The 25371-nt window shown below is 49.8% G+C and overlaps 1 protein-coding gene and 1 long non-coding RNA gene across 7 annotated transcripts in view; one reads left to right on the top strand and one right to left on the bottom strand.

The window, feature by feature from the left end:
• LOC132533914 (uncharacterized) overlaps window positions 1–9866 on the top strand; it is a 10304-nt gene extending 438 nt beyond the window's left edge. The window contains exons 2-3 of the long non-coding RNA XR_009545678.1: window positions 8259–8411; window positions 9739–9866. This is a non-coding gene — a long non-coding RNA (uncharacterized LOC132533914). The remainder of the gene's footprint in view (window positions 1–8258; window positions 8412–9738) is intronic.
• The window catches only part of DKK3 (dickkopf WNT signaling pathway inhibitor 3), a 46588-nt gene extending 22021 nt beyond the window's left edge, over window positions 1–24567 (bottom strand). The window contains exons 1-4 of one of the 6 annotated variants that reach the window (XM_007521154.3): window positions 24424–24567; window positions 22409–22638; window positions 17111–17248; window positions 15105–15185 (exon numbers count right to left, since the gene is read on the bottom strand). In XM_007521154.3, coding sequence (XP_007521216.1) covers window positions 15105–15185; window positions 17111–17248; window positions 22409–22615 — 426 coding nt within the window. In that variant the 5' untranslated portion in view covers window positions 22616–22638; window positions 24424–24567. Of the gene's footprint in view, window positions 1–15104; window positions 15186–17110; window positions 17249–22408; window positions 22640–22755; window positions 22890–24028; window positions 24142–24423 lie in introns of those variants that run through there. The other 5 variants (XM_060177171.1, XM_060177170.1, XM_060177168.1 and 2 more) reach the window with 5 other exon arrangements.
• Between the last annotated feature and the right edge of the window lie 804 nt (window positions 24568–25371).

The following is a 25371-nucleotide window of genomic DNA, read 5'->3' as shown; positions in this document are numbered from 1 at the left end:
AAATAAGTAATAAAAAATAAATAACCCCCCCAAAAAAAAAACACAGGAAAAGAACATTGAAAGCAATATAAACAAAAACAAAGCTCTCTCCCTCAGAGAGAGAGAAAAAAAAATGCAGAAAAAAAAAAAAATAAGTCCACTTCCTAGCCCATCCCAGAACCACTGGGTGGGGAAGTCAACCTGGCCTCTGATGAGCTTCCAGACCTTTCCAACCTGGCTTCCTTCCTGCCCATGGCGATGACTCCTTCTCCCTCCACCAGGACGAGGGGGTGGGGTGGGGAAGAAAGCTTGTGGGGTTGTTAAAGCTTCCAAGCTGAACCATTTAGGCTGATGAGCCAGGGGTGGGGGAGGAGGCTTAATACGTTACACTTGGGGGAAAAACACAGGCCTTGTCCTCCAATGCTTAGAAGTGGCTGTGTCTCATTTGCTTTTAGTGCTGTGGGCTGGCCGGGGAGGCAGGGACACTCAGCTCCAGGGAGAACGGTGAGGGCAGTGGTCTGGGAAAGGTGACATGCCCTAGCTCTGCCAAGCCTAATCTGTTGTGTTAGCAGGGAAACACAGTTGGCAGTCAGCTGAGGTAAAGAACAAACACCTCATCACAGACCCCTGCAAGCGTCAACCCGGCTTTGACCTAGCACGTTATGATCGGGCCCTCCTCAATCGCTATCGAACAGGCCATGGCCGGTGCGCCGCTATGTTCCATCGCTGGGGAGCCAGAGACGACCCGAACTGCCCCTGCGGCTCCAGACAGACTATGACCCACATAGTCAACGACTGCCACCTCTCCAGATTCAAAGGAGGTCTCGAAACTTGACATCAGGCTCAACCTGACGCTGTTGACTGGCTACGGAAGAAGGGCAAACGCTAGAAGAAGCAGGGAAATGAAGAGTGGCCGGGGGGGGGGGGGGGTCCGCATACCATGACATGTGCTGGACCCCAACTCACAAGGATCTTTCTACCATCAGGCCGTGACTAGTGGAATGAATCCAGGATTTGACATAAGATGGATTGATTTATTTTATTTTATGTTTAGCCTCCAAGGTTATTGCTGGGGCTCAGTGCCTGCACCATGAATCCGCTGCTCCTGGAGGCTATTTTTTTCCCCTTTTGTTGCCCTTGTTATTTTATCGTTGCTGTGCTTATTATTATTGTTATTGATGTTTTTGGATAGGACAGAGAGAAATGGAGAGAGGAGGGAAAGACAGAGGGGGAGAGAAAGACAGACACCTGCAGACCTGCTTCACCGCCTGTGAAGCGACTCCCCTGCAGGTGGGGAGCCGGGGGCTTTGCACCACGTGCACTTAAGCCGCTGCGCTACCCCCCCGATTCCCATGAAAGAGGTTCTTACAGGCACTGATCAGGGAAAGCAGGATCCCAGGAGCAGTGAAAATAAGGAAAAGCAACATCTGGTGGGCAAATTTATGGCATGTGAGGCTCAGCTTCAGTCCTGCTGCTCCTGGGCCTTGAGAGGGATGGGGGTCTGTGGCCTCCTGACTGCCTCTAGTTGCCCAGAGTCTTCTTTGAGCCAGATGTCTGGCTCTCTCTGCCTCCCTGCTATATGTGGGGGGGTGTGAGACTATGGAAAATGAAGGCTGTTTTCCCTGGGGCTGTATTTTCCACAGCACATCATCAAAATGTGTCAGCGGCCCACTTCAAATATGGCCACATGCCACCCACTCAATATGCTTCTCTTCAGGGGCTGAGTGGAGGTTTGGTAGCCAGTCAACAGCAAAGGGCAACGGAAAGAGGGTGAGAGATTCCACAGCTGCTGACTGTGTTCCTGACTCTCTTCCAGAATCCGAGGGAGAGACCTGTTTGCTCGTGACGGCCGCCTGGATGTTTCACATGATTCCGGTTTCTCATTCTGGGGCAGGGGGCTGAGGTATGCGTCCAGTGGTCCAGGGACTCTTGGTATAAATAACAAATGACAAAAGAATAGGAAAGCTATCAGGGGAGGGGGTGAGATGTGGAGTTCTGATAGTGGGAATTGTGTGGAGTTGTATCCCTCTTATCCTATGGTTTTGTCAATGTTTCCTTTTTAAAATTTTTTTTTATATTTATTTATTCTCTTTTGTTGCCCTTGTTGTTTTATTGTTGTTACTGATGTCACTGTTGGATAGGACAGAGAGAAATGGAGAGAGAAAAGGGGAAAACAGAGAGGGGGAGAGAAAGACAGACACCTGCAGACCTGCTTCACCGCCTGTGAATCGACTCCCCTGCAGGTGGGGAGCCGGGGGCTTGAACCGGGATCCTTACCCCCGTCCTTGTGCTTTGTGCCATGTGCGCTTAACCTGCTGTGCTACCGCCCGACTCCCAATGGTTCCTTTTTATAAATAAAAATAAATAAATAACAAATGACATTAAAGCCAGGTGGTAGAAATCTTCAAAATCACCCATTTTTAGGGCTGCAAATTTCCATGGCTTTTTCTAAAATACAGTTGTTTTTTTTTTGTAAAAAAACAAACAAATAAAACTGGGCTGGGAAGATAATAGCATAATGGTTATGCAAAAAGACTTTCATAACAACGAACGACATCAACAACAACAATAATAACCACAAGGCTACAAAAACAAGGGCAACAAAAGGGGGAAAAATGGCCTCCAGGAGCAGTGGATTCATGGTGCAGGCACCGAGCCCCAGCAATAACTCTGGAGGCAAAAAATTTAAGATTTATTTACTTAGCACAAGATAGGGAAGGGGAGAATAAAAACCAAAGCACCACTCTGGCACAAGAGATTCCAGGGATTGAACTTCGGACTTCATGCTTCAAAGTCCTGTCTTACTGTACCACCTCTCAGCCTATATATATGATTATATGTTTATAATATATGTATATATATATATATGTTTAGAATAAATTGGTTCATAATAAAAATAAATAAAAAAAAAAAAGACTTTCATGCTTGAGGCTCTGAGGTCCCAGGTTCAGTTCCCAGTCCTACAATGAGCCAGAGCGGAGCACTACTCTGGTCCTTTCCCTCTGTATCTCTCTCTGTGTGTCTCTCCCTTACTCATTAAAAATAAAATATTTTTCTAAAAAAGTAAGAGAAAAAAAAAAAGGCCAAAATTGTATCTGGATTCAAATTGTGATTACACTATTCAACCACCTGCTATGATTCTGTGACATTCAGCTTTTCTGGGTTCTAGTGTGCTCATTCACTAAACAGTTCCATGGCATGTATGTCAGGATATGTGCTTGATCCTTCTTGCACGGACAGCCTTTTTGGGGCCAGGAAGATAGCTCATTTGGATAATGCCCGGCTTTGCCATGTGCCAAGTACAGGTTCAGTCTCAGTCCTCACCACACTGAAGGTAGCTTTGGTGCTATGGGATCCACCCCCAACCCCGCCGTTAAAAAAAAGACATTAGAAAATAAGACACATGCGGGAGCCAGGTAGTGGAGCACCTGGTTAAGTGCACACATCACAATGAGCAAGGACCCAGGTTCAAGCCCCTGGTCCCCACCTGCAGGGGGAAAGTTTTGCAAGTGGTGAAGCAGGGTTGCAGGTCTCTCTCCATTCCCTCTTGTTTTCTCGCTGTCTCTTTGCAATAAATAAATAAATAAATAAAATTAAAAAAAATTAAAGAAAGTTTTTAAAAAATAAGGCCCAGGGGTCAGATGGTAGTGCAGCGGGTTGGGCGCAGAGCACAAGGACCAGCACAAGGATCCCGGTTCGCGCCCTCAGCTCCCCACCTGCAGGGGAGTCGCTTCACAGGCGGTGAAGCAGGTCTGCAGGTGTCTGTCTTTCTCTCCCCCTCTCTGTCTTCCCCTCCTCTCTCCATTTCTCTCTGTCCTATCCAACAACGATGACATCAATAATAACTACAACAATAAAACAACAAGGGCAACAAAAGGGGGAAAATGGCCTCTAGGGGCTATGGATTCATGGTGTGAGCATTGAGCCCCAGCAATAACCCTGGAGGCAAAAAATAAATAAATAAAATAAGACCCATGAGATATGGCTCAACAAATGGCAAGCATTCAATAATGCACATGAAGGAATAAAGGAATAAAGGCAAGAAAATACAGAGAGGCACATTTTCCAAGCATATAAAATGCACACGTGCAGCCCTTTCCTGAAGGTTATCATTAAGGACTTCAAGAAGAAATTCAGAGACAGGCTGCACAATGGTGTGAATGAACTTAACACACTGTCAGACTACAGATGTAAAATGCTCAGGGTGGTGAGTCGGGCGGTAGCGCAGTGGCTTAAGCACACGTGGCACAAAGCACAAGGATAGGCATAAGGATCCTGGTTCCAGCCCCGGGCTCCCCACCTGCAGGGGAGTCTCTTCACAGGAGGTGAAGCAGGTCTGCAGGTGTCTGTCTTTCTCTCCCCCTCTCTGTCTTCCCCTCCTCTCTCCATTTCTCTCTGTCCTATCCAACAACAACAGCAATAACAACAACTACAACAATAAAAAAACAAGGGCAACAAAAAGGAAAATAAATAAATATTTTAAAAAATGCTCAGGGTGGTAGGTTTCACATTATATTTTCTTTATTTTTTATAAGTTGCAAAGGTTCTGAGTTTATTTATTTATTTATTTATTTTAAGACTTAGTGAGCAAGTCACACAGAGAAGGGGGGGCGGATGGTATAGCACAGCAGGTTAAGTGCAGGTGACGCAAAGCGTAAGGACCGGCATAAGGATCCTGGTTCGAGCCCCTGGCTCTCCACATCCAGGGGAGTCGCTTCACAGGTGGTGAAGCAGGTCTGCAGGTGTCTTTATCTCCCTCTCTCTGTCTTCCCCTCCTCTATTCATTTCTCTCTGTCCTATCCAACAACAGTAATGGCAATAATAACTACAACAAGGGCAAGAAAATGGGAAAAATAGCCTCTAGGAGCAGTGGATTCGTAGTGGAGGCACCCAGCCCTGGAGGCAAAAGAGAAAAGAAAGAGAGACCAGGGCTGTCTCCACTCTGGCTACACTGAGGGTCTTGGGGGTTTCAGGTAATGCCATGCCTGTGCTCTGACACTCTGAGCTCTCTCTTTGGCCCTACAATTTTTTTAATTAAAAAAAAAAATTTTTTTAAATGGACCCTATCAAAACCCTGAGTTCTGGAAGTTCTGAAATCCGAAAGAGCCTTTGCTCTTTTTGTACTTGTTCTGTTCCTTGGTTTCTGCAGGCCTCATGACCTTTTTTATTAAGTGAAGCTCTAGGGAATCTGTCTTGTGTGGAACGGGAGGGGAGGGGAGGCAGGTGAGCTGGGCGGGCTCTATACATGGCATTTCTTCTGTTAATCTTCACCTACTACCACTGCTGGCATTATGGCTGTTAATCACTATGGGCTACTCGACCCCACAGCACTGATGAACTGCTCAAAACTGACATCAGGATTTGCCCTGGAAAAGTACAAGCGGATCTGGAGATGAGATGGTTAACCTGGTCGCCTTCTGAGACACAAATGACTGGATGTTGGAGGGGGGTTGTCTTAGGGAGTGTGGTGACCTCAAGTGTTATTTTTTAATGAGTTCTTTATTTATCTATTTTCCCTTTTGTTGCCCTTGTTTTTTTAATTGTTGTTGTAGTTAATTATTGTTGTTACTGATGTCATCGTTGTTGGATAGGACAGAGAGAAATGGAGAGAGAAGGGGAAGACAGAGAGGGGGAGAGAAAGACAGACACCTGCAGACCTGCTTCACCGCCTGTGAAGCGACTCCCCTGCAGGTGGGACCGCCTGAGCTCCAGTGTTACTTTTTTTTTTTTTTAACATTTTAGAATATTTTTATTTACTATTGGGTAGACAGAGAGAAATTGAGAGGGGAGGAGGAGATGGAGAGAGACACCTGCAGCCCTGCTTCACCGTTCAGGAAGCTTCCCCCCTGCAGGTGGGGACCAGGGGCTTGAACCTGGGTCCTTGCTCACTATAATGAGAGTGTTTAACCAGGTGCACCACCGCCTAGCCACACCTCGGTGCTATTTATTTATCTGTTTGTTTATTTATTTATTTATATTACCGGAGCTCTGCTCAACTCTGGTTTATGGTGGTACAGGGGAATGAAACTGAGACCTTGGAGCCTCAAGCATGAGAGTCTCTTTGCATAACCACTATGCTATCTACCCAGGTCCCCTTAGGGTTATTTGTAACTCATAAGCTTTTCAGAACAAAGCCAAAGGCCAAGGAAAGGCAGGCTCACATATCTTTGATCCAAGTGTCGGAGGTTGAAGTGGAGGGATCCCCAAGTCCTGACAGTAACGGGCAGCCTCACACTTGCACGGGGGAGAGCTCCGGTCCTTAACATGAGCAGGCCACTCAGACAACACAGTCATCTGCTTGTTCTGCAGCTGTCTCCTAGTGAGTTTTCAAGTTCAATTACTGTCACTTGTGTCTGGCTTGCCTCCTGGCCAAGAGCAGAAGCAAAATGTTCAAATGTTAAGGACAAGTTTCCAGATTGCAAACCCTGCAGACAGGCTTTTTGCAGTATACAGGCTTTGCAGCCCCACCCCCCCCCAAAAAATAAATGAACACAGGCTCCAAACTTCAGCAGAACCCTTTTTCACCAATGTCTCTGCCAGCCGAGCCACACTGTCCTGGCTCTTGTCTCCCAGGACATAGTGTCTCCATCGGTAGAGTGCAGGATCGCAGTGAAGCGTTTCAGATGTTGCTAATTCCGCAAGCATTCCCAGCTCCTTAGCTGGCTTCTCCGAAGCCCTTCCTGATCAAATTGCTTCCTCTCCCCAGCTTCCTCTGCTTCTGGCATTCTGAACTAATCAGGGCTCCACTAATGAGTTCTTATTTCCACACGCCCCCTTGGCTTGGAACAGCCCTGCAGGCAGGATTGCCTCCCCGCAGCTGAGAACTCCTAGCCACCCGTCCACAATGCAGTTTGTCACCTTTCCTAGGGAGCCTGCCCCAACGTGCAAAGGGTCTGAGACTTTAGAGTGTGACCAAGTCTTTCACAGTTTCACGCAGACCAGCAGAAAAATATGAGACCTCAAGATAAAGAAGTTCATTGCTGATACCACAGAAGCAGCACAAACGTCACAACTGTGTCAATTCCCCAGCCCCCAGTCCCAGGGGTGAGATGGAGGGCTGGACGGTGCAGTGAGTGCCATGGGTGTGGCCACCGCTTAAGGGCACACGGATCTCTCCTGATCTGCAAGCAAAGGAGGAAGGGCTACCTCTTTCTTGCCTTCCAGACCTGCTTGCTGTACAAGCATCCTTGAAAAGAGAGTTGGGAACAAAAGGGCACTTAGTGCCTCTGCTCATAAAATGAGCAGAAATTGCCAGAAGCCAAAACAGACAGTCTCTCGGCAAAGTCTTTCCTGGCTACCTACTCTGGTGCCTGTGTCATGTGTCTTAGGAGCCGTAAACCCACATTGTAATGATCTGTTCATCTGTCTGGGTCCACGAGGAGTCTGAGTGCTTTCTAGTCTGGGGCCTGCCTTCTACGTCTCCCTGCCAGACTATACGTGCTCTGTGAACGTGCAAATAAAAGACTGAGTTGCATAAATAATACTGAAAATTTTGATAGCCACACTTGGGGATACTGGAATAAAAGTAAGAATAAGGAAGCTGACGGCCACCCGCTCTGTGTTCTAGGTGCTGTGTGGTGTTTTATTTTATTTTTTGGCTTTTGTTTTATGTTTTTAAACCTGGATTGCTTTATTTGCTCTATTTTTATTTTTTTATTTGCTGTACTTTAATATCCTCACAGCAGTACTATTCTGAATTCCACTTTACGTAAGACTCAGTGCAATTAAGGGATTGAATTGAAGTCACACAGCTCATAAATAATAGGGCTGCACTTTGAACTATCCATAAATCCTTAAGCAGGGTGGGGGTAGATAACAAAATGGTTATGCAAAGAGGCTGTTATACTGAGGCTCCAAAGTCCCAGGTTCAATCCCCTGTACCACTATAAGCCAGAGCTGAGCAGTGCTCTGGTAAAATAATAATAAGAAAAAGAAGAAGAAGGAGAAGGAGGAGGAGGAGGAGGAGGAGGAGGAGGAGGAGGAGGAGGAGGAGGAGAAGAAGAAGAAGAAGAAGAAGAAGAAGAAGAAGAAGAAGAAGGAAAGAAAGAAAATGCATAAACCCTTAAGCAGCACCACCCATCCAAGTCTTACTCTGGAATAATATCTGAGCTTTGAGGGTGCTTGTGGAGGTAGGAGTACCTGCCTTTGTGCTCACAGGGGTGGAGGCAGCAGCCTACCCATCCCCCCCACCCCCGATGTGATTCACCAGACCCTTCAAGGGAAGCCGGCTACTCTGACAGCTCCTACTGAAACGTATCACCTTCTAATCCCACCCACAGATGACATCTGGTCTTGGGAACAGCCTGGACTGCAAAACTGGCCTTTCTTCCTGAGAAGGGGAGGAGAAGCTGAGACCAATCTCTGCAAACAGGCTCTGCGGCCCACACTGAAGCTTCTCAAACAGCCATTCCCTGGCTCCCCACTTCATAAAGGTTGGTGAAGTAGCCTCAAGAATTGCAAAGAAAATCACCTTCACCCCATCCCATCCCATCCCATCCCATCCCATCCCATCCCATCCCATCCCATCCCATCCCATCCCATCCCATCCCATCTCATCCCATCCCATCCCATCCCCCCCTGGTCTTCTTACTTAATTGTGCACGTGTGTGAAAGAAATAAAGACACAATTTTGCCACTTAAAAAAAATTGCAGAGAGTAAAATTAATACGACCTTTCTGGAAGAAACTTGGCAGTATCTCTAAAAGTTTGGATATGCTTATCTTTTTGACTTAGCATTTTAATTTCCAAGACTTACAGAGTGAATATACTTGCACAATTGTGCAAAAGTAAACATGGTTATAACACTGTAAAGTAATCCAAAATTTCTTTTTAAAGGATTAAAAAAATATTGAAATCTCGGAGTGGGTGGTAGCACAGCGGGTTAAGTGCACGTGGCACAAAGCGCAAGGACCGGCCTAAGGATACTGGTTCGAGCCCCCGGCTCCCCACCTGCAGGGGAGTCGCTTCACAGGTGGTGAAGCAGGTCTGCAGGTGTCTGTCTTTCTCTCCCCCTCTGTCTTCTCCTCCTCTCTCCATTTCTCTCTGTCCTATCCAACAACGACAATAACAATAATAAAGACAACAACAAGGCCAACAAAAGGGAATAAATAAATATTAAAAAAAATATTGAAATCTGTACAGGAAAAGTCTGCTAAGTTCAGTCTCTCCAGAGAAACTCTGCTATTAATGATTTAGTATATTATCTTGTCAAGCTTTTTAAATGCATATTTTCTCCTTAATTGAAGATACTCTCCTTAAAATGGGATATTTCCTATAGAGTGTAGAAAGCATAAAGTTTACATATTACACACTGCTTGTTTTGCAACAGCTATTTTTCTATTTCATATTCTCTAAGAGCAACAAAGGATGTGAAACTACATTATTAATTTCACAGCATTTTCATTCTGGAATCATTTATATTTTTAGGAATTCTTCTTGCAGCATATTCAGAGTGCGGCGAGAGTACAACTTAACATAGTCAGGTTAGAGCTCAAAGTTAAATGCCTGCTCCTGAAAGATGGCTTAACCACACCCACCTGATTTCTTGCAGGTTGTCTATGTACTTCTTGTAGTTACCCAGACCTCTTCTGCCTCCACCCAAGTTCCCCCACTAGATTAAGGCAAGTGAACCTTATAGTTGGTCCAAGTCAGCACTAAATATGTATCTAAAAACACAATGACTCCAAAGGTCTGGTTATATAACTGTGCATTCCTAGAAGACTATGTCACTCACTTTAGAACCAAAATGGTTTCCTCTAGAAATCATCATCCTGCCCACCTGGGCGGTCCTAGCTGTTTATACCTGCCCATTCGTCCAGCTACCTCTCACTCATTGTGGTCCTTCCTACCTGACATATGTACCGACAAGCACAAGAAAAGCAAGGTGAGTCAATCCCATCTCTGGGAGCACAGAGTTCCTGGCAGAGTGCGTGACTCAGAGAGTGAGTAGGCATGGAAGCACTTAGCCCACGGCTCCACACTCAGTGACAAGAAGCTATGGAGTCCTTAAACAGATCCTCAGCTTCCAGGCACTCTTTTTTTTTTTTCCAGTTGTTTGCTGGGAACTTGGGGAGAAGCCAATTAGAATTTCCTTTTAGTGGGCTGGCTGGTAGCTCAGTGGGGTTAAGTGCACATGGCACGAAGCATGAAGCAGGAAGCACAAGGGTTGATGCAAGGATCCCAGTTCAAGCCCCCAGCTCCACACATGCAGGGCGGTCGCTTCACTGGCAGTGAAGCAGGTCTGCAGGTGTCTGTCTTTCTCTCTCCCCCTCTCCCTCCTCTCTCCATTCCTCTCTGTCCTATCCAACAACAACAGGGGTAACAAGAATGAGGGGAAAATGGCCTCCAGGAGCAGTGGATTCATAGTGCAGACACTGAGCCCCAGCAATAACCCTGGAGGCAAAGAGAGAGAGAGAGAATTTCTTTTTAATTAGCTTTCCATAATAATGAACCTCACACAAACCGGCTTTGCCAACCTGGTCTCACTTCAGTATTGGGGGTAATTGCCATTTGATGGTGAGACTGTGTTAGGGTCAGGAGGGCACTGACGCCAGGTGAGTCTCACCTGGTCCAGAGTACTGTACCCTGCATGGCAGACAGGGAAGGGCTGGATTTCCAAGGACGTGGTCACAACCCTCAGTCCCGACCTTGCCTTTGGGGTGCAGATTCTTTCTCACAGGCACAGGCTTTCTCTGCGTGTCTCTCTGTTAAAAGAAAGCCCCAGGGAGTTGGGCGGTAGCGCAGTGGGTTAAGCGCAGGTGGCGCAAAGCACAAGGACCGGCGTAAGGATCCCAGTTTGAGTCCCCGGTTCCCCACCTGCAGGGGAGTCGCTTCACAGGCGGTGAAGCAGGTCTGCAGGTGTCTGTCTTTCCCTCCCCCTCTCTGTCTTCCCCGTCTCTCTCCATTTCTCTCTGTCCTATCCAACAACATTGACGTCAATAACAACACCAATTAAACAAGGGCAACAAAAGGGAATAAATAAGTAAATAGTAAAGAAAGAAAAAGAAAGGAAGAAAGAAAATCCTGCTCTCTGCCCACCTGGCCTCCCTGGCCACTGCAGTTCCACTTAATTGATAAGACTCCAGCAGCTGAAATCGGGGTACAGGGAGCAAACAAAGCCAGCACTCCAGCTGTGTTTGTTCTGTGAGAAATTGTCGGGCAGCCCCTCCCTGCTCGGCTCCATCCTCCACTGCTGATACTATGGTCTGTTTACATAATCACTGTTTTGCCTGAGACTTGCCCTGCCTGCAGGGTATTAATTAATCCCACCAGTTAAAACCTTTGCAACAGCTGCTGTGGAAGCTTCTACCTTCCAGCTCTTTCCTTTTCTCCACCCCCTTTCCTAGTCATTTCCTTTTCTGACTTGCCACTTCCGGCTCAAAATATATAAAAAGCGTTGTCTCTGATCAATGGAGATACATTGCGTTCCTGCTCCACCACGAGTTCCTGGTCTCTCTCCCGCGTCGCTGAGTGAGCAGCAGCCCAGGTTGGCTCCGGTTGAGTTCTCTCCAACCCAGAGAGCGCGTGCCCAGGAAGAGACACCCTCACGCTAGAAATGAGCCACCCAGCAAGAAATGAGCCAAGCTGGGACAAGAAGAACCCAAGGCCTGAAGGTGAAAACCATTCAACATGCCTCTTCTCCCCGCTCCTCCTGGCTCTCCTGGGCCTGCTGGTGACAGGATTATTACCATTCGGGGGAAAACAAACAAACACACCTTTGAGAAGTTCTGTGGAAGTTTACCATCCTGCTTCCCCCCAGACTTCAACACAAACAAAGCATCTTCGTAACAGAGGATACGCTTGGCTGACACCAGCAGAGACCTCCAGAGGCTCAAAGGCCGTGTCCACACTGGTCGTCTCTGGGGAAAAGTCTGTTACTGGGTCACTCCGGTGGCTACTAATATCTAGCTGTCTTGGGGAGTGAATTTTGTCTATGTGGGGCCAGGCGGTGGCACACTTGGTTGAGTGCACATGCTGCAATGCACAAGGACCCAGGTTCTAGCCCCAGGTCTCCACCTGCAGGGAAAAATCTTTGAGAGTGGTGAAGCAGGGTTGCAGGTGTCTCTCTGTCTCTCTCCCTCTCTATCACCTCCTTCACTCTTGATTTCTGGCTGTCTCTATCCAATAAAAAAGATTTTATATGGAACCCCTTTATGTAGAACCCCTGAAGTCTTAATATCTGGAATTTGGGTATGGTTGGACTTGTAAGTTCAAGCTAGGTATGTCCAGTGGGGAGAACTAACAGACCTATATGTTTTACGGCACACTGCTAATGTGAAAATAGAATAGGCAGCAAATGCCTTGGAGCTGTGGACACTAGTTTAAATAGAGGACATGTCCCTTTAAGACAGCCCCTCATTTAACTGGGTCAGAATCTCTTCATCTCTGAGGCCACGGCTCTACCAATCAGAGCTTCCCGCCTGTGCACAATAGCTTGTCCGCTTTGGAGCAGCTGACAGTGCCCTCCGCTTGGCCCTCTGCACAAAAGCGGCAAACCCAGCAACCCACCCACTGGCCCACGAACAGGGACAGCCTGGGGCTTCGCACAAAGGTGCCCAGAGAGCTGTCAGGCCACATCACCGTTGCTGGGGCGCTCAGGTGAAATCATAAGCCTCTGAGTCTTTTTCCTCCTTTCACGTTTGACTGTGAAAACAAGACTGGTAGCTTGCACGCCCTGTGCTGAATTTTCTTGACAAGGCAGAGTGTCCTGGCTAACTTTCCAGGAGCCTGATCAAGTTACCATATATATTCATATCCCCGCCAGCTTCGGAGGGAAGGGAAAACTCGGGGTGGGGTGTTGGTTATTTTTAATTGGATTCATCTGGGGCCTTTAAAGTTGAAAACTACAGCCCCCTGTTTACAATATTTTAAGGTTTAAACAGCCCATGATTTTGTTCCTTGAATGTCAAATCCTCCTTCTTCCATTTAAGAGCAAGTTTCTTTAGTCTGTAATACCTTTCAGAGCCAACTGTAAAAATCATTATGTTATAAAACCATGGAAAGGGGTGGTGGTGGCCATATTCAACTACATTCAACTCTCTGCATTCCTTTGATGGGAGTCTGAATGTCTCAATAGCTTCCTACTGGGGAAAAGGGGGGGAGGGACCCCATGTCGATGCTTTAGGCCCAGCTCAACTGTGTTAGGACAATGCAGGAACTGAGGGAAGTTAACTGGGAGATTTCTGAGGGTGTCTGAAGCTGCCTCTATGACTCTCATCAAGTCACATTCACAATGAGAGAGGCTCCATCAATGTTACATGCCACCACTGTTTCTAATTTTTTTTTCAATCTTTATTTATTGGATAGACACAGCCAGAAATTGAGAGGGAAGGGGATAACAGAAAGAGAGATGGGTCGATATTGAGGCAGCTTGGAATGTTCCTACTCATGACCACAGAATGTGAGCTCAGACCTACAGGGACACAGAGGTCACACAGGCTCCTAAGCTGAATATGAGCCCCAGATCACATGAAATAGATGGGGTTTACAGTCAACAATATTGATATACCTTTCCTATATTAGGGAGCTACTCTCTTCCCTGATCCAGCTTTCTGGTCCTTTTCCCAGCCATGACACCATTTCCCCAGACAATAACTTGGGTCCACCTGCATAGCAGATTTCAGGCTCAGGGAAAAAAAAAAAAAAAAACTAGTATAGTCTGCAGGGACCGGTGTAAGGATCCAGGTTCAAGCCCCTGGCTCCCCACCTGCAGGGGAGTCGTTTCACAGGCAGTGAAGCAGGTCTGCAGGTGTCTGTCTTTCTCTCTCCCTCTCTGTCTTGCCCTCTTCTCTCCATTTCTCTTTGTCCTATCTAACAATGATGACATCAATAACAACAACAATAATAACTACAACAACAATAAAAAGACAACAAGGGCAACAAAAGGGGGGGAAAAAACTAGTATAGTCACAGGCCCTTTGGAATATAACTAAAATATACCTAGTAGCTATCATGCAATGTGTGCTTAACCCGCTGCGCTACTGCCCGACCCCCAGGGCCAATGTCCCTGGGGATTCCTTACTCCCCTTTCAGGTCCATGGGGCTGCCTATGTCGGTTCTTTTTTAAAAAAATTGATTTATTCCCTTTTTATTGCCCTTGTTGTAGTTGTTATTGTTGTTGGATAGGACATAGAGAAATGGAGAGAGGAGGGGAAGACAGAGAGGGGGAGAGAAAGACAGACACCTGCAGACCTGCTTCACCACCTGTGAAGTGACTCCCCTGCAGGTGGGGAGCCGGGGGCTTGAACCAGGATCCTTGCACTGGTCCTTGTGCTTGGTGCCACCTGTGCTTAACCCGTTGTGCTACTGCCAGACTCCCAGGGCTGCCTGTGATATGACAACTAAACTCACTTTCTGCTGCATGGAGACAGAGCCTGGTGGCATAGGTCTGGTCACAACTGCAGGGGCTAGGGAACAGAAATGAGGCAGCGAATACCCATGTCCAGCGGAGAAGCAGTTACAGAAGCCAGAGCTTCCACCTTCTGCTCCCCATGAAGAATTCTAGTCCAGGGGGCCGGGCGGTAGCGCAGTGGGTTAAGCGCAGGTGGCACAAAGCGCAAGGACCAGTGCAAGGATCCTGGTTCGAGCCCCCGGCTCCCCACCTGCAGGGGAGTCGCTTCACAGGCGGTGAAGCAGGTCTGCAGGTGTCTGTCTTTCTCTCCCCCTCTCTGTCTTCCCTCCTCTCTCCATTTCTCTCTGTCCTATCCAATAACAATGACAGCAATAACAACAATAACAACAAGGACAACAGAAAGGAAAAAGGTAGCCTCCAGGAGCAGTGGATTTGTAGTGCAGGCACTGAGCCCCAGCGATAATCATGGAGGCAATCAATCAATCAATAAAATAAAATAAATAATTCTGGTCCATAATCCCAGAAGGATAAATAGGGAAGCTATCAAAGGAAGGGACAAGGAACTCTGGTGGTGGGAACTGTATGGAATTACATACCCGTGTGATCTTATAGTCTTGTTCAGCATTATTAAATCACTAATACAAAATAAAAAAAAAAGAAGTGAGGTAGGTAAGGTGCATGAAAGTCAGTCCCCCTCTGGCTGTGTTCTGGAATCTGGGTCACCCTGGACAGGCTGAACAAAGGTGTGTGAGCACAGGGGGAGACGGTCACTCACGTGGTTCTTCTCGCCTTCCTCTCCCACAGATGCAATCACCGTTTCTGAAAAGACAGTCTGTCCAGTTTGGTTGTTGGTGACCTGGTATGAACAGGTAGAGCAAAGGTGAGACAGGAGGAAATCTGAAAATCCCACAGCAAACCCAGCTTCATTTTAGTTTTGCTCACATCCCCTGACTGGGTCCCACCACCAGCTGCCCGCAGAGGGAAGAAGGGAGTGCTGGCACAAATCTACACTTCAGAGGGTTGCTCAGAGGAGAGATTGGGGGGGGGGGGGGGACACTCAACACAGACTCATCACTTGAAAGTCAATGTCAACTTTTGTTTAGACAATGACAAGCCTGGGTGTCCCACTGCAGACTCTGCACGAGAAGCAGGCAGCTGTTAGCTACAAGTCCTCTGACTCCTGAGCCTGCCAACAGCTGTGTACTATCTAGAGTGCGTCAGTATAATGGGAGAGCTGATCAGACACCTCCCCATCTCTCCTTTGCTTTGGAGTCTGTAACTGAGAGTGGCCGCTCAAAGCCAAGCCTTAAACGTACACGGCGCTTGAGCTGTTGATGAATCAGAGAAAGGAGGGTGGCGCAAAGCGCAAGGACCGGCGTCAGGATCCTGGTTCGAGCCCCCGGCTCCCCACCTGCAGGGGAGTCGCTTCACAGGCGGTGAAGCAGGTCTGCAGGTGTCTGTCTTTCTCTCCCCCTCTCTGTCTTCCCCTCCTCTCTCCATTTCTCTCTGTCCTATCCAACAATGATGACATAAATAATAATAATAATAACTACAACAATAAAACAACGAGGGCAACAAAAGGGAATACATAAATAAACAAATATAAAAAATATTTTTTTAAAAAAAAGAGAGAGAGAGGGAGAACAGTCTTGCATGATCTGCCCTCAAAGCATTTCCAGAACCACACTGTTTAGATTTTCAATGTCGTCTTCCTCCAGTTCAATCAGAAACAGACTTGCCTGCTCCTCCTATAAGATACTAGATCAAGAAACATTTTGAAACATGATAGGGTGGGGAAATCCCTGCTCTAGAAACGGGAATGGATTGCCAAAGACTGAGTGTTTCATCTTGAGGAAATCAAAGCTTTCTCTTCTGAAAATGGACTCTGCATATCTGAGTTCCTTCTACGGAAACTGTGAGTGAGATCTAGACACCACAACTTGGTCTCATTTCAACTCTGCACTAAAACATACATTAAGGCCTATGACATAATTCCTAAAATATAATGCCAGGAAAGTATTTTTTGTAGGCCTCGATCACTTAGTTTTTACAAATGATAAAAAAAAAAAAATCCCTAAACATCTCATTGTAAAGTGAACTGGCAAGGAACCCAGAGTTCTGTGCATGCCTCAGAGGCAAAAGCAATTTAGCTTTTAGATACATGTTAACCGCCCCCTCCCCAAGCAGTCCCCTCACACCCTCTGGACTTTGCCCTGCATTCACTGTCTTCATCTGCATTCTTGGCTTGTGTATCAAGCATGTAAAGACCTTGGGCGGGGGAGACAACATACTCTCATGCCTGAGGCTCCTAAATCCCAGGTTCAATACCCTATACCACCATAAGCCAGAGCTGAGCAGTGCTCTGGTGTTTCTCTCTGTGTGTGTGTCTCTCTGCATCTCTCTCAAAAATAAAAAATATGGGAGTCAGGCAATAGCGCAGCGGGTTAAGCACACGTGGAGTAAAGCACAAGGATTCTTGGTTTGAGCCCCCAGCTCCCCACCTGCAGGGGAGTCGCTTCACAGGCGGTGAAGCAGGTCTGCAGGTGTCTGTCTTTCTCTCCCCCTCTCTGTCTTCCCCTCCTCTCTCCATTTCTCTCTGTCCTATCCAACAACAACGACATCAATTAAAACAACAACAATAACTACAACAATATAAAAACAAGGGCAACAAAAGGGAATAAAAATCAATAAATAAAATATTTAAAAAAAAAACAACCTTAAGTTCTCTGACAGGACTGGGTGTCACAGAAAAGACGAAGTGCTGGCCTGGATTGCCCTTACCTTGCGAATTTCGGTGTGTGTGTGGACAGTGCTGTTCCCAACCCTGGTTTCGGCGTCGGTCTCATTGCGATAGCTGGGAGGTAAGTCTGCAAGATCCACATCTGATGATGACTTCGTAGCAGCTTCTTCTGCCTCCATCTATGAAGTCAATGAATTGAATGCACCAGTGTTTTCTCTTGATGTAACTCAGAGCGCATCTGGAAAGGAGAGCCGCCTCTCCTGCCCTCTTCTGGCATCACCCACAGCGGCGGTAATGGTAGGGGCTGTCAAATGAATGGCCACGACGCCAGGCAATAGTGCTCCTAACGTCACAGATAATGGGCTGGCTGCTGTCCTGTCATTACCTGTCTACATCTAGACATATTTTCCCAGAAAATGATTTTCATACCTGTTTTCTTGTTAAGCAAGATATTCTGTCACGTTTAAGGACGGGAAAGATACACCTGAAGCAGTTACGTCCAGGAGAAGGGAATGTTTTAATGCTTTGAGAATTCCCACTGGAATCTGGAATCAGAATCCTCCAAGTTGGCTTTCAAACAGTAACTGAAAAGTTACCAGATGCAGAGTTTGTCCTGAACTCAGCAGATAGTTTATAAATCCTCTCTCTTTCGGTTATTTCAATAGGCTGAGTGGACATTTCAAACACAACTACAAATGACTGGTCACTAACTAGAGAAACTGAAGCCTGCAGTGAGAGGAGTGATTTTATAGAAGAGGAATGTGAATGCATTGAAAATGGAATTTCTAGTTGAAAGTATCTGTATGTCTTTTAAAGGGACATAGTATAAAATAAAAAAAAAAAAATGGGAGTGAGAAATCCAGTCTTGGTAGTGGAGTTCCTCTTGGAAATATGTGAAGTGACAAGGACATTTAAAAATCATGCCTGTGGGGAGTCGGGCTGTAGTACAGCGGGCTAAGCGCAGGTGGCGCAAAGCACAAAGACCGGCATAAGGATCCCGGTTCTAGCCCCCGGCTCCCCACCTGCAGGGGAGTCACTTCACAGGCGGTGAAGCAGGTCTGTAGGTGTCTGTCTTTCTCTCCCCCTCTCTGTCTTCCCCTCCTCTCTCCATTTCTCTTTGTCCTATCCAACAACAACAACAAAAATAACTACAACAATAAAACAACAAGGGCAACAAAAGGGAAAAAATAAATAAAATAAATATAAAAAAAATTAAAAATAAATCATGCCTGTGGTCTAGTGAGGGTTGTATTGTTATGTGGAAAGCTGAGAAATGTTATGCATGTACAAACTATTGTATTTAGTGTTGACTACAAAACATTAATCCCCCAATAAAGAAATCTTTAAAAAAAAACATGCCTGGGGGCCGGGTGGTGGCGCACCTGGTTGAGCGCACAGGTTACAGTGCACAAGGCCCCAGGTTGAAGCCCCCAGCCCCCACCTGCAGGGGAAAAGCCTTGCAAGTGGTGAAGCAGTGTTGCAGGTGTCTCTCTGTCTCTCTCTTCCTATCATCCCCTCCCCTCTTGATTTCTGGCTGTCTCTATCAAATAAATAAAGATAATTAAAAACATTAAAAAAAACATGCTTGTTACTGGCATGATGATGGGGGAGGGGGAAGAGTGGTTTTGTGCTAAAAATGCATTTATCAGTAAGATAAAGAATTAAAAGTATGGGGAGTCGGGCGGTAGTGCAGCGGTTAAGTATGAGTAGCGCAAAGCACAAGGACCAACATACGGATCCCGGTTTGAACCCCCGGCTCCCCACCTGCAGGGGAGTCGCTTCACAGGCGGTGAAGCAGGTCTGCAGGTGTCTGTCTGTCTCTCCCCCTCTCTGTCTTCCCCTCCTCTCTCCATTTCTCTCTGTCCTATCCAACAATGACGACATCAGTAACAACAACAATAATAACTACAACAAGGGCAACAAAAGGAAATAAGTAAATATTAAAAAAAAAGAATTAAAAGTAGGAACATCATGGCACGAACCACTCGTTCAAGATGTGTTTCCCCAACAACAGAACAAGTAGAGTCAGCGTTGTGTTTCCCCGTAAGAGAAATGAGCAGCTTGTGTCAGCTGGAATACTGAAAATGGCAGGAAGCAACTTCAAATCAAACTCATGGTACAACTATGTAAATAAACAAGCCATCTGGCCCCTGTCCTTCCTGTTTTGTTTTTCTTTCAGATAACACGTAAATAGCAACTATCCTCTATTTGTGAGATTTAAGTGTCTACTTGGCTATCTCTAAAAAAAAAAAAAAAAAAAGATTAATAGTGGCCTCGTTGGTGGTACTCTCGGGCATGGAGTCCCCAGTTCCAGCCCTAACATCACATGCCCAAGTAGTGCTCTGTTTTTCTCTCATAAATAACTCTGTTAAAAATGAACACTAATAGCCACAACACACTGAGAACTATTATATGTCAGACACTGGTGGGTCTCTTTCACTATTCATAGTACTGCTACTAACAGGATAATATAGTAGGCACTACTTATTGAGAATCAAAGATGGCCAGGCAATGGCACACTGGGCTAAGCACACATAGTACTAAGTGCAAGGACCTACACAAGGATCCCGGTTTGAGTCCCCGGCCCCCATCTACAGGGGTGTTGCTTCACAAACAGTGAATCAGTTCTGTACGTGTCTCTCTTTCTCTCTCCTTCTATCTCTCCCTCCCCTCTCAATTTCTTTCTGTCCTGTCCAATAAAATGGGAAAAAAATGGCCGCCAGGAGCAGAGCAGTGGATTCGTAGTGACGGCACTGGGCCCCAATGATAACCCTGGAGGCCAACTAAAGAAAGAAAGAAAATCAACAATCTCCCAGAGTCTTTACGATGACCTCATAAAAGGCAGCTTGTATTAAGCCTATTTTCACACAGTACTATTTAAGATGGTCAAATGGTTTGCTCTGCTGACATCCTTTTGTTTAACTGTCTCTTTTAGCCTAAGGAGTGACCATTTTCCCCATTTCCAACCCTGGAGCCCACCCCTAGTAAGGGCAGAGTTGGGATCTGGACGAAGGACCTGCCACTTCCCCACCACACAGCCAATGTAAGGACACTCCATAGTAAACAACTACTGAGTGGGGCCCAGGTGACCACCAACGCAGAGCCTACGTTCTCCGCCCTGGTACAGGCATCAGCCAGCCCATCTCTGAAAGTCAAGTAGCCCATCTGGAGGGAGGAAGCTGCAGCCTTGTCAGCACCCTAAGGTCGCAGCGGGGCCCACACGGCCGTCATACATGAAAAGACCAGTGAGGCCCAGCGGCTGCCTCTGCTGACCCACCCCCTCCCCGAGAGCTATGATCAGAAGACCAGCCTCAGGGGCGCATTCACCCTCAGTGGGGACACGGAAGGGATCTCGTCAGTCTCAGCGGGAATCCGTGTGCAGGGAGGAAGGTCCTGGAGCCCAGAAAAAGAAGGCAAGTAGGTGGCCTCTCCCAGAGCCAGAAGGATCACGAGTCTAATTGAATCTGAAGGTGCAGAGCTGAGGCACTGGGTCTGACGCTCCTTCCTCTTGAACTGTTCCACATGGTGACAGTGACAGTGACACCACAGAACACCCATGGGCTTGGAGTTTGGTCCATCCAGGGGAAATGCATCCCACGCTGTTGCCTCCTGATCCAGTGGTCCTTGCACTTCAGACTATAAGGCTGATGGTTGTGGGAAGGACAGGAAAAGACCCCTAAACTATAATGGGGTGGGGCATTGTGTTAAGAGGGAGAGCTCAAGCTCTTTTAGTAGACCAGAGCCAGCACTGAAGGTCTGCCCAAGGGGCTTCCCAGCTGCAGACAGTGAAGATATCTGGTCTACCAGCCTGCATAGCTGGTCTCTCACTGCCTCCTGCAGTGTGATTGCTGGCTTCTTTCCAAAGACAACTGTGCCATGCCCACTCCTCCCCAGGAACCTCACCTTGAGGGGGCCAGCATCTCTTCCTGGCCAGGCAGCCCAAGCAACGCCCAGGTGCCCACCCGAGGAGCTAGCTAGCACAAGGTTTAGTTGTAGTGACTGGACACGGGGAAGATGGAAGGGAGAAGCTGGGCAGAGTTCTGACAAGGAATATGGTGCGATGGGTAGCCATCATTATCTATAGCGCACCTATGTTAAGCCAGGTGACCATATTTAATGCTCACAGAAAACTGAGCTAGATTTCTTTTTTTTTTTTTCTTTCCTCCAGGGTTGTTGCTGGGCTCGGTGCCTGCACCATGAATCCACCGCTCCTGGAGGCCATTTTTTTCCCCTTTTGTTGCCCTTGTTGTAGCCTCGTTGTGGTTATTATTATTGCCATTGTTGATGTTGTTCGTTGTTGGACAGGACAGAGAGAAATGGAGAGAGGAGGGGAAGACAGAGAGGGGGAGAGAAAGATAGACACCTGCAGACCTGCCTCCCGGCCATGAAGCGACTCCCCTGCAGGTGGGGAGCCGGGGGCTTGAACCGGGATCCTTACGGCGGACCCTGCACTTTGCGCCACATGCGCTTAACCCACTGCGCCACCGCCAGACCCCCAGAGCTAGACTTCTTAAGGAGTTGCTGGATGCCAGTCTAGAGGGAATAGCTGAGGAGGACTCTAAGCCCAGGACTCAGCACTCTTGGAGTAAAGGTGGGGCTGGAGGATTAACACTGGGATTGACTGTTGGGATTTAGAATTCTGAGTTTTCCTTTTCAGCCCGTAGGTGGTATTTGTTGGGGAAAGCCAGACTGCCAGCAAAGCTCAGCCCTCTTTGTCCCTTTGTGTCTCCCCCCCCCCAGCCCCCACAAAGCACTCTAGCTAGCTATCTTGGGTAGATGTCACAAAGCACTCTAGCTAGCTATCTTGGGGAGATGTCACAAAGCATTCTAGCAAGCTATCTTGGGGAGATGTCACAAAGCATTCTAGCTAGCTAGCTTGGGGAGATATCACAAAGCATTCTAGCTAGCTAGCTTGGGGAGATGTCACAAAGCATTCTAGCTAGTTAGCTTGGGGAGATGTCATGTCGCAAGCCCTACATACAAGCTCGAGCTTGAGGCACCTGGAAATTCCAGGGCCAGTGCAAAACCACAGCTTGGAGAAGCCAAGGCCGGTCGGTGCACACTTGGGGCGTGGCGGGCAGCCTGCAGGCAGGTGGCCACCCTGGCTGCGGCTGCCGGTGGATGGGTGGGTGGGTCCAGCCAGGTTCCTGGCAGCCAGGCTCAGACCCAGATGCTTGGGCAGGCAGGCGGAGGGCGCTGGGCACTGGACATCGTCCTCCAGACCTCTCGGCCCTCCCCAGCTCCGTGGCGCTTACACACTCATCGCCCGCCCCGGCCTCCTTGCGCCCCGACCCCGGGCCTTGCACAACCCGCCCGGAACGCAGGCCCCGGGGCCTCACCTCCTCCACCGCGCTGCGCAGCTTGTGCTGCGTGTCCTCCATCAGCTCCTCCACCTCGCGGAACATCTCGTTGAGCGTGGCCTCCTCCTGCGGGTAGCTGCGCGCCGGGCCGGGCTCGCGGGGGGCAGAGGTGGCCGTGGGGGCCGCGGCCGCGGGCAGGGTGGCCGCCAGCAGCAGGCACAGCAGCGCGGCCGCCAGTCTCCCCATGTCCGCTCTGCGCCCGCCGCCGCCTGCGGCCGAGATGCGGTCAGACGCGCGACCCCCGCCCGCCGCGCCCACCCCGCAGTCTCGGTGCGTCGCCCCCGGGCGCCCCGACCGCCTCCCCGCCTCCGGCTCCCCAGACCCACCCCCGTGAGAGACGAAACCGAGCCCCTCCGGAGGCAGCTCCCCGGAGAGACCCCCTCCCCAGACAGACAGACGGACTCCCAGCTCCGCGCAACCTTTCCCGGCCCCCGCAGCCATCCTGCACGAGCTGAGCTCGGCCCCCACCACCAGAGCGACTCCCTCCCATGGCAGGGAATCCGGGTTCCCCATGCGAAGCGCGCGGCCCCGCCTGCTGCGGCGCAGACTCGGGTTCGAGGGCTACCGCCTCACGTCAGGGTGCATGTCAGGATGCCAGCCGGCCCTGCGCCCGGGCCCCAGCTTCCAGGCCCCAACCCCCAGCCCCTGACCCCCGCGCCCACCTCCAGGCCCCAAACCCCAGCCCCTGACCCCTGCGCCCAACTCCAGGCCCCAAGTCCCAGCCCCTGACCCCCGCGCCCACTTCCAGGCCCCAAACCCCAGCTCCTGACCCCTGCGCCCACCTCCAGGCCCCAGGTCCCAGCCACTGGCCCCCGCGCCCACTTCCAGGCCCCAAGTCCCAGCCCCTGACCCCCGCGCCCACCTCCAGGCCCCAGGTCCCAGCCACTGGCCCCCGCGCCCACTTCCAGGCCCCAAACCCCAGCCCCTGACCCCCGCGCCCACCTCCAGGCCCCAGGTCCCAGCCCCTGACCCCCAGCCCCTGACTCTCAGGCCCCAGCCTCCAGGCCCCGGGTCGCCAGCTCCCATCATCAACCCCCACCCTGGCCCCCAGCCCCCGGCCCAGCCCCTAGCCACTGGCTCCCGGCTACCGCCCCGGGTCCCCAGCTCCCAACCCCCAGCCACTGGCCCCCGATCCTCAGCCCCCAGACCCCGGCCCAGCCTTCAGCCACTGGCCCCCGGCCCTCAGCCTCCCGCTACCGGCCTCCAGCCACCGCCCCCGGCCCCCCGGTCCCCAACCCCCATCCCCCAGCCCCCCGGCCACGGCCCTGGGTCCCCAGCTCCCAACCCCCAGCCCCCGCCCCAACTTGCAGCCACTGGGCCCCCGGCCCTCTACCCCCAGCTCCCCGGCCCCAGCCCCCGGCCCCCGCTCCCCGGCCCCCGCTCCCCAGACCCCAGACCCCGGCCCAGCCCTCAGCCACTGGCCCCCGGCCCTCAGCCTCCCGCTACCGGCCTCCAGCCACCGCCCCCGGCCCCCCGGCCCCCGCTCCCCAGCTCCGGGCCCGGGGGTCGCAGCAGCCTCCGCTGGCGAGGGGACCCGAGCTCGGCCCGCTGGAGCCCCGCACCCACCCCGCGGAGACCGCGCAGAGCCCGCACCCACCCGACTGGGCCGAGTCGAGCTCCGCGCTGGACCCGCCAGGCCCGGCAGGAGGCCGCTCAGGGATCTGGGCGGGAGCGCGGGGAGATGCCGCAGCGCGGGGACAGGGGAGCCCGCAAGCGCCCCGCCCGCCCCCGGCCCCCGCCCCGCCGACAGCCATTGGCCAGGGGGGCGCCGCGACCTGCAGCCCTGCCCGCCCTGCCCTCCGCGCCCACCCTCCAGGAAGGAGCCCCCCGCCCGCAGCCCCCGGCCCGGCCCGGCCTGCGTTGCTGCAGCAGCTCCCCGGCAGGGGAAGGGTCTTCCTGCGCCCCCTCCCTCCACTGCCCTCTGCAAGCCACGCAGCCCAACAGCAGAGCACTCCAGCCCCGAGTCTGCCAGGGTGGTCGCCGAGAAGACCCACTTGCAGCTGCCGAATAGGTCACAGGAACACCAGTCAGCTCCTTGAGGGTGGCAGAATGGAGACCCGACACCTGCACCCAGACGTGGGCTGAATCCCGCTCTGCTGCTTCCTCCCTCGCCAGTCTGACGAGTCAGATTGTTTGCCCTCCAGATAGTCCACCTAAGTGGAGGTTAGTCATCTCCTCTCCTGTCTGCTTTAGCCCAGCTAGGAGGATGGGCCGTGTGGGGCAGAGGGTGTCAGCTTTCACAGCAGCACAACTTTTTCTTCCATTTTTTTATAAAAAATATATTAGTGAGCAGGAGTAGACAGCATAATGGTTATGCAACTCTCTCATGCCTGAGGCTCCAAAGTGGCAGGTTCAAACCCCCCACACTCTACAAACCAGAGCTGAACAGTGCTCTGGTTAAAAAAAAACAACTTCACAGGCGGTGAAGCAGGTCTGCAGGTGTCTGTCTTTCTCTCCTCCTCTCTGTCTTCCCCTCCTCTCTCCATTTCTCTCTGCCTTATCCAACAATGACGACATCAATAACTACAACAATGAAAAAGCAGGGCAACAAAAGGGGAAATAAATAAATAAATAATAAAAAAATAAAATAATAAAAAAAAGAACCTCCCCCACACACTCCTACCACCACCACCAAACTGGAAAATCAAAATGGATTGGGTAACTAAGGAAAACAAACAAACAAAAAATTGTTAGTGATCTAATGATCACTAGCAAGATTGTAAGATAACAGGGGTTCAATTCCACACAGTTCCCACCACCAGAGTTACGCGCTCCTTCCCCTCCATTGGAGGCTTCCCTGTTCTTTACCCCTCTCGAAGTATAGGCCAAAGATCTTAATGGGGAGCTTAATGGAAGGTCTGGCTTCTGTAGTTGCTTCTTCACCGGACATGGGTGTTGGCAGGTGGATCCACACCCCCAGCCAGTTTCTGCCTTTCCCTAGT

This window comes from Erinaceus europaeus, chromosome 17 (assembly GCF_950295315.1).
Source record: "Erinaceus europaeus chromosome 17, mEriEur2.1, whole genome shotgun sequence".
Taxonomy (NCBI): Eukaryota; Metazoa; Chordata; class Mammalia; order Eulipotyphla; family Erinaceidae; genus Erinaceus; species Erinaceus europaeus.
Note: the sequence above shows the minus strand (reverse complement) of the source record. Positions and strands in the feature narration are given on the sequence as shown.